This window comes from Xenia sp. Carnegie-2017, unplaced genomic scaffold (genome assembly GCF_021976095.1).
Source record: "Xenia sp. Carnegie-2017 unplaced genomic scaffold, XeniaSp_v1 HiC_scaffold_14, whole genome shotgun sequence".
NCBI classification, from domain to species: Eukaryota; Metazoa; Cnidaria; class Anthozoa; order Malacalcyonacea; family Xeniidae; genus Xenia; species Xenia sp. Carnegie-2017.
In genome coordinates this window covers 652247-667016 of record NW_025813447.1, presented here as the reverse complement: position 1 = coordinate 667016, position 14770 = coordinate 652247, and the positions used below count along the sequence as shown (strand labels likewise).

The 14770-nt window shown below is 36.1% G+C and overlaps 2 protein-coding genes across 2 annotated transcripts; one reads left to right on the top strand and one right to left on the bottom strand.

Annotated features, from left to right (window-relative positions):
• Positions 1–242: 242 nt before the first annotated feature.
• On the top strand, positions 243–12319 carry LOC124434108 (serine/threonine-protein kinase WNK3-like). The gene is given in 15 exon segments (XM_046983984.1): positions 243–1090; positions 1192–1370; positions 4233–4453; positions 4832–4989; positions 5079–5167; positions 5935–6163; positions 6675–7124; positions 7198–7292; positions 7331–7479; positions 7552–7856; positions 8296–8451; positions 8620–9491; positions 9493–10357; positions 10426–10523; positions 10719–12319. Coding segments are annotated over 15 exon segments (5031 nt in total). The 5' UTR covers positions 243–739; the 3' UTR covers positions 11533–12319.
• LOC124433924 (cubilin-like) lies at positions 12308–14462 on the bottom strand. The gene is made up of 7 exons (XM_046983773.1): positions 14302–14462; positions 13605–13823; positions 13404–13541; positions 13101–13341; positions 12904–13028; positions 12611–12832; positions 12308–12547 (listed from the first exon to the last, which is right to left on the bottom strand). The coding sequence occupies exons 1-7, from the start codon at positions 14453–14455 to the stop codon at positions 12414–12416; spliced, it is 1233 nt and encodes a 410-aa protein (XP_046839729.1). The 5' UTR covers positions 14456–14462; the 3' UTR covers positions 12308–12413.
• Between the last annotated feature and the right edge of the window lie 308 nt (positions 14463–14770).

The window sequence follows — 14770 nt, the reverse complement described above, 5'->3', positions numbered from 1 at the left end:
GGATATTTTATAGAAATAAAATTACAAATATGCAAAATTTTTGAGGCGCATTGAAAATTGTACACCTGACATACATTAATTTTCATTTTCTCGATCTGATGAAAAGGTTGCACTAGAAAGTCCTTGTTTTTGTTGATATAACGAAACAAGGAAATCCGGCAAAAAAAGCAATATTTTTAATAGTTATTCAAGGAATTTGCTGATCTATAAAGAAATATGAACAGCATTAACAGGATCTGCGCATGCGTTGTGTGTCGTCTTCTCGGACGAGAGCTTCATTCATGTGCTTCAAGTAGTTGCCATTGTATTTGCCAGAGCAGACTTCTCGTCGAAAAGACAGCGAACTGGTTGGTCTTTCGGGAAAAATTTCCTCGCTAAGGGGTTAATCCCTTTTTGGAGTGTATCTCCACAAATTTTGACGCACTGTACTTGTGGGAAGAAGAAATACTCGTTGCAAGTTTCCTATTTCGTCAATTCGCTTCCGACGTCGCCATGATGGTCTGTCGAATTGGCGTTAGTAATTAGTTCCTTTTTGTCGTTGTAAGTCGGTTTATTCAATTCGTATTTGCTTCTAAGAGATATATGAACATCTTTGAACAAAATATGTGAACCGTATTTCCCGAATGTCCAGTTTTCTTTCGAGAATTTTGTGAACATGTCTTTGCATTTGGTTGTTCTCGTCATCAACCTCAGTGCCCGATGCCTTGATTTTATGTTGAAAGCGCTTTAAGGATGTGTTATGAGTAATTTACAAGAAAGTGAAGGTAAAGAAATGACTGCGGAGATTTCTAAGTCGGGTATTACTGAGGAAGAAAGTGAACTAAAGGAAAATGTAAACTCTAAACCAAATTTGGATTCTGTGGAAAGCAGTTCAAATCACTTATTACCCGACGACAAGACGGTAGAAGAGGTCAAAGAGAGAGCAACTGTTCTAAACGAAAGTATTGAGGCTGAAGAAAAAGCCGTAGCGTCTAGTCCTGATGGTAGGTTTCTTGAATTTGATGTAGAAGTTGGTCGTGGTTCGTTTAAAACCGTCTTCAAAGGCTTGGACACAGAAACTGGCGTTGCTGTGGCTTGGTGTGAATTACAGGTAAACCTAGTTTGTCTTTCTCTCAGTCTTCCCAAAAGTAAGCTATTGAATAAAACGTTATTATAGTTAAAGTAACTGTTGTCCTTTCGTTGCCGTTTTAGGATAAATATTCAAAGTCTGAACGCTCTCGTTTCAAAGAGGAAGCTGTCATGTTGAAACAGCTTACGCACCCAAATATTGTTAAATTTCACGAGTTCTTTGAGCGGCCCAAAGCAGGACAAAAAGACAAAAAGCAGCTCATTCTCGTTACAGAACTAATGACTTCGGGAACACTAAAAACGTAAGTATATATTTGACCGCTTCGAGTATGAAGTAATACCATTGATAAAATATAAACTAGTGATGTGTGTCGTATGTACATTCGTTTGAAGCTTTCTTCGGCATGTAACCACTGTTATTTTTAGTACTATTTCAATAGTGCTTTTGTTGTACTGAGTTATTGTTTTTAAATTACATAGGCTAGCTTTCTGTCGTTGTTCAGGTAAGATGATTTCTGGCAAATATTTGGTATATTAAGGGCTTTGGTGTTTAGCTACACCTTCACACTTCGTCAGAGTTTTCTTGTGCTGTCGTGAACGAGTTGAATTTAAACTTGAAACTAATGCAGACATCATTCATAGTGATGCCAGACACATAGGCATGTCTTATCCTTTGGGAATGTTGAAATATTTATGTAAATAAACCACATTTCCAAATTCACAGTTGTTGTTAATCAAACCTTCGTTTGCTCTGTTATGTCTCATTAATCAAGGATACTCTTACTTATTTTTCCTTTTATTTCATAGGATTTTTTTTGACATACCATTTACATTGATCAATCTATTGTTATTTCTTTAAAAATATTTGATGATTAGGGCATATTTTTCTCTCTTCCTGATATTAGCACTGTGTAAAGTCTTAAGATACTCCATTTACTTATTAATTTCAAGTTTGCTTTGCTTGGACCTTCAAGATTTTATTTCACCATTGTTTTCTATGGACTTATTGATACATATCTCTGCAGTCATTGTTTTGTCTTAGAGCTAAATCATCTGTGCCTTGCTTTTAACCTTTTAAATATTATCTAACTGTTTCACAGATGCTTACAGCTACTGTTTTACAAATAAAATATGTCATACAGGAAAAATTTTATAACCAGGATCTTTATGCATGTGACTGCACTTTTTTTAAATGTTCTATATGGAACATGACCAATAAGATTTGGTATATAATAAGTAATTAAGTATCAAAATTTATATATATATCAAATGCTCCGAGTCTTGGACATTGGACCTTGGGTCATGTGTTTAAGGTCGGTCAGAGGAGGGGCTTGAAGACACTTTCTAGTTTATATTCTTGAAATAATTTATTAATCTATCTTAAATAATGTGAATGATTCTTTTAAGTTGTTTTAAGTCAATAATCAGTGGAAAGCATGTCAAAAATTTAAAGCCTTTTCTCTCATAAGATGTGTTTCATATCTTATTATGTATGCTTATTATGTATGTATGTATCTAATAGTATTTAAATCTTAAAAAGTAAACCATGCTAGGCATATTTTATGATATTATTTTTATCATCATAGCATTCTAATTTATTTTCAAGCATTATGATTAAATATTCCTGTTTCAAAGCTCTGTGTAGAGAGATATTATTAAGTCTTAAGCTGTTTACCCAGACTTAAGTAATTTTTGTATTACTTTTTGATCCTGTCATAATGATTTCAAATGCATGCAATACAACATGCCAATCATTAATTTCACTTACACTAACGAATGAAATAAGAATTTCTAAGGTCTTGAGTTATGGTGGTTAGTGTTATGCAATATGAGATGTATTGTCTTGGTTTAAATGCTGCCTACATCTGTTTTTTATTTAAAGTGTTCGACTACCGGTTTGTGTCATAGTTCGACGTTGAAAGTCTAAAGAGAAGCCATATATGTATTTAATGTTGTGTTCTACTAGAAATATGAATAAATTATGTAAGGAAATACGTCAAATCAGTTCATATTGTGTTTTTGTTCAAGTTTGTACCTGTTTTAAAAAGTCGCTTTATTGCTGTTTATATAGTTGTGTCCGTCTGTAGTCTTGTTTCGTGTCTAGTTTTACAGGAAATGCTTGAGTCGAAAGGAAGCTGTTCTGACACTTATTATTAACTTGATCGCAAATAACATTTCATAAACGTTCGACAAATTATTATTTTGTTTTTAGTCAACGTTTGACGAATTAAGTTTGTTGAATTTTGGTTTACTAAAACCGCCTGTTCTGTCATTAATATATTGGGTAATTTTACCTTGGTCACATGCAACGCGCAATTGTAAATTATTTATTTTTCTATTATTTCCTTTCTCGATTATTATGTTCATGTGAAGAGGCGCATGCGTTGAGTTATGATAATTCCTGTTTTCTTTATCACGCAGCTGTTTACAGGTTGTGTACAATTTCCATAAACACGAGACAGGGGTTAAAGAAACTGAAGTTATCAACGATAATTTCTAATTTGCTATTGTCGTATCATGCTTGACTCGTTTTCTTTGCATGGATTTCCTATTTAGACTTATGCGTTCTATTGATTCTATTGAACGACAATGAGAAGAAAGATCAATTGTTGTATCCCCACGATGTTCTTTTATCTCTCTATCCATATCTCTTAGGGGTTTTTTTTCCCGACGCGAGATTAATGATTATCCCAAACTTTTTACCAAAAATATGGAGTTTACTTCACCTACACCTGATGCATGAACATATGTTAAAAGTTAAAACCACGTTTTATGTGTATGTACTTGTCTAGGTATGTAGGGAAACTTTCTATCTAAAATTCATCCCTTAATGTTCATATATGTTCATGTATAGTGATTTTACACCTCAATGTATATCAAGGTACCCACGCTGTTTCAAATCTTACATTTCAAGCAGAGTTTCTCAATAAATACTCACATCAACTTTTTTTACGTTTGAGAAAATATCAAAATGATGGAGTATCGTTAAAAGTAGATTAAATTGCTGTTTTCTACATAGATAGTTCTAACTAGCCTTATTTCTATACGAAAGGATAAACTGTAGTTAGGATGTACAAAGAGCGTCTAGTTTACTAACTTTTTACATGTAAGATAAATTACATTTTTTTTCTGTAAGATAAAAAAGTCAATTTCATTCTATAAAGGTATTTGAAAAGATTCAAAGGCGTTCGTGAGAAAGTGTTAAAAAGTTGGTGTCGTCAAATACTTGAAGGTCTTTATTTTCTACACACACGTACCCCTCCCATCATTCATCGCGATCTGAAGTGTGACAACATCTTTGTTAATGGTTCTACCGGTTTGATCAAGATCGGAGATCTTGGGCTAGCCACATTAAAAAAGCACTCGTTTGCAAAAAGCGTCATAGGTAACGATTGCGTTTCCTATTTAGCTATTATTTTAACTCTTTTCAATATTTAACGTCATTTCTGAACGTATTTTTTTCAAACTTCGTAACAATGAAAGGCTCATTGCAATCTTCATATTATTATGGTGATGTGTTGGTTATAGTATGTATTACCATAATGGTGATGTTAAATGAAGATATGATCTTCGCACATTTGCTGGACAATTTAAGCAATTGTCTCATGAACCTTAAAAGTTCAGGTGACCCAACGGGAATGAAGATCATATCTTCATTTAATTTCAAACACCGCACTGCATATAGCCTTTCATATAATGGTGATGTGTTCGTTATAGTATATATTACCATAATGGTGATGTTTTCGTTCATTTCTATCTTTAGGCACACCAGAATTTATGGCTCCAGAAATGTACGAGGAACGCTATGATGAGTCGGTTGACGTCTATGCTTTTGGAATGTGTATGCTTGAAATGGTGACATTAGAATATCCTTATATGGAATGTCAAAATCCTGCACAGATTTATAAACGTGTGACGCAGGTAAGGAAACTTTTTACTTATTTAACTGTCCATTGTCAATCTTTTCTGGAGTGAGCAATATCATCGATAGCAATTTTTTTATTTCATAGGGTATTCCCCCTGACTGCCTTGCTAGGGTAGAAAATTCTGACATCTATGACATTATACTTGGATGTACAAAATACAAAACAGAAGAGAGGTTCGTATGATTAATGTTGTATATTATTACAATTTGTTGTGTCGTTATGAACTAGGTTAAAATGAAGTGAATGATTTCGTTATGTGCGTTAGATAAATAGAAAATCTACATTGACTTTGGCACAGTCTTATGATATACCTTAAAACTCGGAAAAATTGCTCTCGGGGGTTCGATTTAGTGTGGGTTGAATTTTGTATATAAGGTCGATACTCAAGCATTAGCTGTTTTACTCTTTGTTTAAAATTTGAGGTACAACAAAGCATTTTACAGATAATTATTTATAATATCAATTCACAAGTGTCATTACTTGAAAGATCCATACTTTATACAATTACGTTCTGCATTCTATACTAGATCAGTAACAATGAAACGCTTTTGATGCAAATTGTCGTAATGAACTTTTGAAACTACTATATTGCATGTATAATTTACAAATGGTTTGTTGTTTAAACCAAATTTGCACTTTCGAGTTATAAAACTACATCCCGTGAGATTTATCCTTCAGCGTTTCGGGTTTAAAGTTCTAGTTATCCAGGAAGGTTTGACCCATAGAAATTGAAATTCGTTTTAATGAAATTAAACAAAGTAAATTTTTATGAAATATGCTGTGAAATTCAGGGAAAACTGGATTTACTTCGAGTTAGCGTGGGGTTTAGTGTATTCTCGAAATCAGAAACATTATGGATGTTTATCGTCAGGCTGTCGCAAAACAACTGTAATGTGTATATTTTAGACTAATGATTTGACGACACAACATAATGTTTCAGATATACAATTCCGTACCTGTTGAATTGTCCTTTCTTCAAAGTCGACGCTGGTATTAAAGTGGACCTCGTACGTCAATCCGAAGTTGATCCTGATAACATGGATCTAGTAAAGTTACAGCTACGTTTGGGCAATCCAAAATTGCGGAAAGATAAACATAAGGATAACGAAGCCATCCAATTCGATTTTGATTTAGTAAATGACAATCCCGAAAAGATATCTAAGGAACTGGTAGGACATGTTTATTTACTTTTATGGTTGTCAGTTTTGGGCAACAGAAGTGATTTGCAACATCGTTTTTAGTTTAGCTAATGTTTTGTGGGTTTAGCTAATAGTTTAACTAAAATGTTACTGTCAATTTGCTGGTTATCATCAATTAATACAGTGAACTATTAATTTTCAAAGAATGGAGAAAATGAATTTGTTGAATTTGTAATGGGAAATTTTGAATAAGAAATGTTGAATGTTATATTGTATTCTGTTATAATGGTAGTGTATTACGAGAAGCGAGTCCATCATTATTCCCGATAAATTGTTGTCCATCTATGAAAACTCAAACAATTTCAAAATAAGCTTTCGTTAATGAATGTCTGAATAATAAAACCACTATCACCACTTGAATATGAAATGAGTGGACTGCGGTAATTTAGTTGCTAATTTACAATAGCTATTGGCTCATGGGTCTTCTCTAATGTTAAAAACACGACGATGCTATCATTTTTATCGAATTTTTGTGTTGTAGGTTTCCTCAGGTTTCATCGACGCAAGCAACATGCAACGAGTGGCGAAGACGATCAAAGAATGCGTCGCTATCGTCAAGAAAAATCGCGAGAAAGGTGTTGTAGAGGAGAAGGAGAATGAAGTGACCGATCGAAACAATCACACCCATTCTAACTCTGAGAGCGGGGCCAGCAGTTCGAATAATGATGAAAAGACCGAGGAGAGTAGTGAGACGTCATCAGTTCATCAAGCGCGCTCGACTACTAATGGTCAAATGCACAAATCTCAAGCAAATAATCCATCGTCAAGTAATCACGTTAACAACACTGTACAGCAACAGTCACAACATGGAATACAACAAAAACAATTACAATCGCAAAGAAATAACAGCAAAACGGTCGAGGAAAGATCAAGAGAGAATCTCACGACATCAAATGAAGAGATGAATTCTCAAATAGCAACTAAAATCACTGTAAGAAATTTTTCTAAATAATTTATATGTAGTAGGGTTGTTGTTCTTTAAAATTTTAACTTTCTTTCAACAGACAAATTCGGCAGCTGCGAGCAAGGACTCGGAATTTCCAACATGTCTGCAGTCAGTTCGATTGCCTCGGAAGATAATGGTGGATCACAGCGTCTAGTAAGTTTCTATTCCACGTCGTATATTTATTGACAAAGTAATGATGTAGTGTTGCGTTTTGATATCAAGGAACCTCTTCAAGTGCCAGCTACTGCTGGTGATGTCAAACTTGGACCTTTATCCCCCGATGTCGACAAGAATGTAGTGTTGCAAAATACCGACTCTTCCTCAACTATCAGTGAAAAAAGTGAGCATTTGAATATGTTGTGGCATAAAACATGAACCATGTTGTTGTTAAATAATGAATTTCTCAATTCAGGTTCAAACGAGACAGTTAGCATGAACACTGGCAGCAATAACTCATCAATAACATCGTTACCTGGATCACAAACCGGTAGTCAAACTTCAACAGTTCAAGCAACATTATCGTCAGGACAACAAGCAACTCCTGCTTCCACTCAATCAACGGCAAAAACGAAGAAGAAAGAACGAACGTTCAAGTTGACTTTATTGTCCGTAAATGAAGATGTTATCGAATGTTCGTTTGATACGTACAAGAACTATAGGATCAATTTTAAATTTGACATAAATGAAGACGAGTCGATAGATATATCAAAGAGTATGGTAAGATAGCTGATAGATACTAAATCTTTGTTGCACATTCTATAACTTTGCCCAGTTTGTCATTTTTGTCAAATATTTGACAGAAGAACAACTCACTTCAAAAGTTGTTTTGCAACTTGCCTTTGCATTTGAACGTGTTTGCTAGCGTCGTGCATGCGCAGTATGAAAATAGATGTTAATGAAATGTTAGTCTGAAGGCAGCCTTTTGGCCAACCGGTATTTTATTAAGGTACACTAGCCTGAAGAATATACGGTCAAAACCTTTAGCAAAATTTAGATTATATTGTACATCTTGTTTTGAGATGTAAGTCTTAGCTTTTCACGATTTTTGATTTCAATCTTATTTTGAATTTTGTCTACTGTATTTTTGAAACTAAAATTTGACGTAAAAACATTTATATGAAGTTCATTAATTCATCAATATGATACCTTTGTATAGATTAATTCAGGTCACTTACGAGAAGCAAATAAGGCGTTGTTTGTGGAAAGATTAAGAAGAATATTAAGTGACGCTCGCAGTAAGAAAGATGCCGAGAACGGAACAGGACGATATGATCATCAGACATCGGCAGACAGCAATCCTGGTTCAGCTCATGTAAGTTGTTTGAGTGATGGAACATTACTGATTCGAGAAAGCAAAATGTTTCCAAAACTTAACTCATGCATCTGAAATAGCCTAATTGTTAGACATTCTTTAAAAAGCGTTCAGTGAATTTTCTCCTGAAAGAATTGTTTGTTGATGGTTTTTCTTTATTTCGTGCAGACCCTAACAACACCAACAGAAAGAAACGAACCTTTCACGTTTCCAGTGACTGCGAAATCAGAGCAGTCTTCTCAGGGCAATGAGTCTTCTTCTCAAGCAAATAACGGTCAGATAACGAACTCAAGCAGAGACGTTGAGCCTGCAAAACAAACACCTGCAACACCTTCTGCTTCTAGTAATACCCAAGTATTGACTGGTGGTGGTGTAACAACCAACTCACAGCCAACTCAACCTGAAGCAACAATTAACTCGCCATCTACTGTAACAACCAACTCAAAACCTGCTGTAACAGCCAACTCAAAACCTGCTGTAACAACCAACTCACAACCAACCCAACTTGAAGCAACAACATCCTCAAAACCAACTCAACCTGCTGTAACAGCCAACTCTCAGCTAACCCAACCTGTTGCAACAACCAACTCACCATCTGTTACCACAGCCAACTCAAAACCTGTTACAACAGCCAACCCACAATATGTTGGAATAGCCAACTCACAACCAGCCCAACCTGTTGCAACAACCAACTCAAAACCCGCCCAACCTGTTGCGACAACCAATTCACCATCAAACCAAACTGTTGCAACAACCAACTCAAAACCAGCCCAACTTGTTGCAACAACCAACTCAAAACCAGCCCAACCTGTTGCAACAACCAATTCACCATCAAATCAACCTGTTGCAACAACCAACTCAAAACCAGCCCAACCTGTTGCAACAGTCAAGTCTCAATCTGCTGAAACAGCCAATTCACAACCAAGCCAGCCTGTTGCAACACCAATTTTACAACCAGCTCAACTTGTTACAACACCCAATCCACTATCAACCCAACCTACTGCAACAACCAACCCCCCAACCAACCCAATCTAACGCTCAGTCGGATTCTCAAAGAGAAAGAATGAATGATACGCCATATGAAGTACGTACGATCAAGGCGAAGAATAAGAAGTTTCAGGTACAGGTTGTTGCAGAGTCTCCGCCTAGTGTCGTGAACTCTGACGATACTAGTACAACTGGTTTCCAGTCTTCTTTAGGAAGGGAAAATGTTGCTACGGCAACCGATTGTAACGCGCAATCAAGTTCTGAGCAAATTGCTAAGACAAACGCAGAAGCGACTTCAACGCAATCCACTGTAACACAGCAATCATTGTTGTCTGAATCTGCAAGTCCTAAGAATGTGCTACGTCACTTTGCTAATGATGACGTTATAAAAATAGAAACTAATAGTTCTAGCAACGCCACATCAGAAGGAACGTCAACACCGTCAGAGATCTTAACAATGTCTTCAAATGCTCCGGACGACATTGTTCACGTGCAATCCTCGTGCAATCATCCACCCATCCATATTCCTATTTTACCATCAGATGCGACAAAGCATGCCGATAACAGCTCGGTCAATTTCGAGAAATCTCAATGCTCTACGGATGATTGCTCAAGGAATGAGGATATCACAGTGCAAGTAGCCTCTTCAATACAGACTCAAACGAGTTTTGACAAAATAGTCATTTCAAACGAGATAAAGGCTATGAACACGATATCCGAACCAAAGACTTTACAAAAAAGTTCTTCTGATGAACAAAGGCTTCTTGATGACAGCGATGGTTCTGTGTCAGGTTGTGATAAACATTTTAGTAGACAATCGTCAGATAGTTTTTCTGCCCATGATGGGGAAGTGCAAAATACAGAAAAACAATCGATGACAGTTGAGCAAAAAAAATACATCGAAAATTGGGTATATCAGGTAAAAACTTTACACATAATTTAAAGTTTGTTGTGCTTATGCTTTGCTCAATTGTGTCTTTATTTCAGGATGGAAGAGTGGAAAGCCGGTACTCTGAAGAAGGAAATTTGTCTAATGTGTTACTTTCTCGTGAAGAAAGTGCTGAATTAAAGCGTTTGCATGAAAAGTAAGCTTAAAATAACATGATACTGAATTGACATATCAGAACAAATAAATTAATGATCAGATCAACGCCACTTATACCCAATACTTTAATTTAAAACTTAATTATAACATATTGAATTAACGTATTTTATCAAATTAACGGACATCGTGAACTAACACGCGTTTTTGAAACAATTCTTTCCTTGGCTTCTCGTAGGCAGCTTAAAGAAAAAATGGATATGCAGAAGAGACAGACGAGAGAACTTGAAGATTTTTATAAAAAACTGGAACAGAAGAAGACGAACGAAAAAACCAAAGAAACGAAACGAAATGCAAGCGTAGCAATCACAAAGAACCCGACAACGACTGCCTCCACACAAACACCAATAGAGTTAAAGAAATCGTCAAATGGTAATAACCTTAAACCTAACACGTTATCAAACGTGAAGAAACAAATCAACTCGGATGAAAATCTAACCAAACTGCAGCAAAGAAGCATGCAGCAATTTGAATACGATGTTACAAAAAAGAAAAGTGGCGGTACATCCACAATTGCTTGTACTACCAGTGGATGGGCTACAAGTAAACACACCTTTAGTCAATTAACCACTCATGGAGTAATACAGTCACGTGCAGCTATTCATACAATGCCAACAACGAGTGGTACCACTGGGGGGTATATAGGTACCAGTGGGGGGTATATAGCTCACACCTCTTCAATAGACTTTGTCAACGCACCAAATTCAGTTGCAATGAATGCTTCGCATCCTCCTAATCAGATGTACCCACAGTGGCGTCCAGAAAATACTGGTTTAAATTGGAGTAATGGTACCACCGTCTCTCAATGGCATACAAATATGGATGTAGGGAATGGTACGCGCATGCCTACTGGTCACATGAGTGATGTTAACTCATGGCAGGCTAAAGGTCATTACAATTCTGTTGCTACGCAACCGCAGCAACAAGCGAACTCTGGTCGAGTAGATGGTCAAAGAGACAATTCTAAACATGTTGTATTACCAAGTAGGTAGCACGATTTGTATTGTGCTGGATAGCTCATGCGTTTTATTTACATTCGTTTGGGGTGATTATGTATCATTGTTTGTTCAATCACCCGAAGCCACCTGGTTGTCCTTTTGCGTGTTGCCCACGTTACTGTCACGCGTGGTTTCCTTATAGACATGAATAATAATGAATAAGAAATATTGAAGCAACAATTTGCTTTGAAATAATTTAGATGTACAGTTTGTATGTAAGAGATCTTTTTGTAACCATAATTCTTGGCGTTGTGGTGTGAAAGAAAGTCGTGTTTTATGAGCAGTTTTGATTGTGAAATTGCTTGATTTGTGTGAACTTATCGAGAAAGTCATCAACGTGTAAAGTAATTATTTGGTTATTTTTGGTAGATTAACACTTTTGCTATGGATGAATTGAAAAAGTATTTTATGCGCAAATAGTTTAGCATTGAGGTATTCATAGTATCACATGACAGCCATTTATTGTACGACAAAATACTATTTTACGTTTATGTTGTCAACTTGTTTGATATTTGATTTCTGCTTTACTTAAATACGTCATAAGAAATACGTCTGAGGTGAACTTTCACCTCTACCTTTTTCCAATCGGAATAATTTGTCTCGAATGAACTCCCCCCTGACTTTATCCTATCTAAATAATTTGTTTGGTGTGAACCCCCCCCCCTCCCATACCTTAAACGAAATCATCAAAGAAGTTGACAACGTATTTAAGAAATTTTTTCGCTTGCGACTCTGTGGAGAATTCTGGTGATTAATAAAATACACGAAATTATTGTTTCAATGTATTGTGTTTTATATGAACATATAATTCTATAAATAATCAGTTTCGCTCTACCATCTTGTTTGTTTGCTTATATAAATCAAAGCAAAGCAGTCTATGTTCTTCTATGACTTGCAAATGTTGCTCTGAATCCCATGGAGTGTGAATTAAAAAACGACATGAATGTGATGTGCATCATTTCTCCTGTCGAGTTGATTTCCTTTACAAACTTTGGAGTGCACATTTTTTCTATAACAAACATATGCATTGAGTTCCGTTCATTGGTGATTTAAGTATCGGAATGTACTTTACCAAGTAGTGGACTTTCTTCCGAGTATCCATCTCGTATGGTCAAAAAGTGTCCGGCGCAGAACGAAGATGATCGCTCAACATCAAATTCATGAAATGTTATTGTGACGAAATGATCTTTCGGCGCCTTGATTCGCCAAATACATTTGATATATGAGTAATAGCTGTAAGGATAGTTTGGACTTGTAAGGATTCCACGATCTTTATGAATATCTCCACCACACCCTGGCAATAAAAGAATCTTCCTTTAATCCTCACCACCTATCAATAACTGTCCCTACCACACCTTTACTTACCTCTGGTAAGTGATGTTGTATATGTGAAGTGGAAACCTTCGTACCGTCCATGGGAATCTGATGTAAATTTAATCTCTACTGCATTGCTTCTTGATGTAAATGGCTCGGGTTTCATAAAACAATACCTGAATACAGTATAAGCTTTATAACTTCTTAATTAGTACTCTATTTAGTTTAAAATATCTTCATTAACGTACCCATATTGAGGTTCTTCGCGCAGTCTTATACCTCCGTCCCTAATCTCGAGAAAATCAACACATTCACAATGATGATCAGGGCATCGATATTCCAAACCGTAAGCACCGTGAAACTGCACGCGAATATAGGTACCAGGAGGAGTTTGGATCGTCCAAGTACATTCACGGTTATTTGGGTACGGTAGAGGATAGCGTGGGGTTTTAATGACTCCCGGAAACGTCTTGAAATGACCACCGCAAGCTAAAGATGACAAAATCCTTGAAGGATTTTTCTTTTAGGAGAAATTATTTCCATTCACCTACCTTCATCAAGAGCACTTGTGTACGTTACACTGAAGCCATGTCCTCCAGCGCTGTTTTTTGCAGACTGAAACCACACCCGTAATGCATTACCACTTGACAGTATATTATAAGATGGCTTATTTTCATTGCAATAGCCTCCTGATTGAATTTACTCAATTAAAAGTTGGTTCATCAAAATCATTAAAATAGTTATTAACCTACCAAGAAATGGCGCATGTGAGCTATCGCCATCTTTTATTTCGACAATATCAATACATTTTCCTCTATACACTTCGACGTCTCTTATATGAAGTGATAGATTGATGTACCTTGCTTTTTCAACTTTGATGAGCCACGTGTGTTCGGTTGCAGGCTGGTACCGAGAGGAGTTCTTTGGATGCTTGAACGAGCCTGAAGTTGTATTTAGGATGAAGACAGATGCTGGAAGATAAAAAACCAGAATGCTTCTTTGGATGGTCTTCTTATGTTATGTATTATAACAATCATATAGGTTCTTGTCGTTGCTATGTGCTCAATAGCGATAAACTATATTTCTTGTCCATTCTGTTTCATTAATAAAGTAAATGGTTTGAACCCGGGAGTATCGTTACATGTTTGTAAATGTGGATCGTCCAGGTTGGTATAGTCCTGAGAAGGACTGTTTTTGTTGTTGTTGACTGACGTTTCGACAACCTTAGCGGTAGTCGTCTTCAGAGTCAAAAGAGTCGTCTTCAGTAGTCATCTTTTGACTCTGAAGATGACTACCTAAGGTTGTCGAAACGTCAATCAACAACAAAACAGTCCTTCTCAACCTGACGATCTACAACCTGTTTCATTAAATTACTTGTATTTTTTAATGCGGTCTACTTCTCTTTACCCGCGGTCACCCTCTAAACAATTTTGTGGCAATTGCATCTACCTTCGATTTTCCACACTTTGATGAACCACACAGTGAAGTAGAAGAATGCTTTCCATGTAGGATCCATTTTTATTTTGCAGAGATGAATTTTATTAATATGTAACTCGAAGAAAAGGTTGTGCTGGAACTTTGCAGTATAAGACAATACTCCCATCAATGGTTGTTTGTTATACCCAAAGTTTATATGTTGTGCTGGTTTTATGCAAACGTTCAATTATACTGAACGACATGTGGCACAAATTGAATAAAACAAAGGCGCCATGCTTTTGTGAAGCACGCTTCTTAAATTATAATCATACGGTTGAATTATATTCAGACGCTATAACAAAACCAGTCTATGTATTTTTCGCCATATATTTGCAGATCGCAATACTTTGTGTGATTTCAAAGTGTTTATTTCATAGAAGCATGTTTTATTAATGTCGTAGATAGTCTGACTTTAAATTCTTCACAAACACTCGCTCTAATG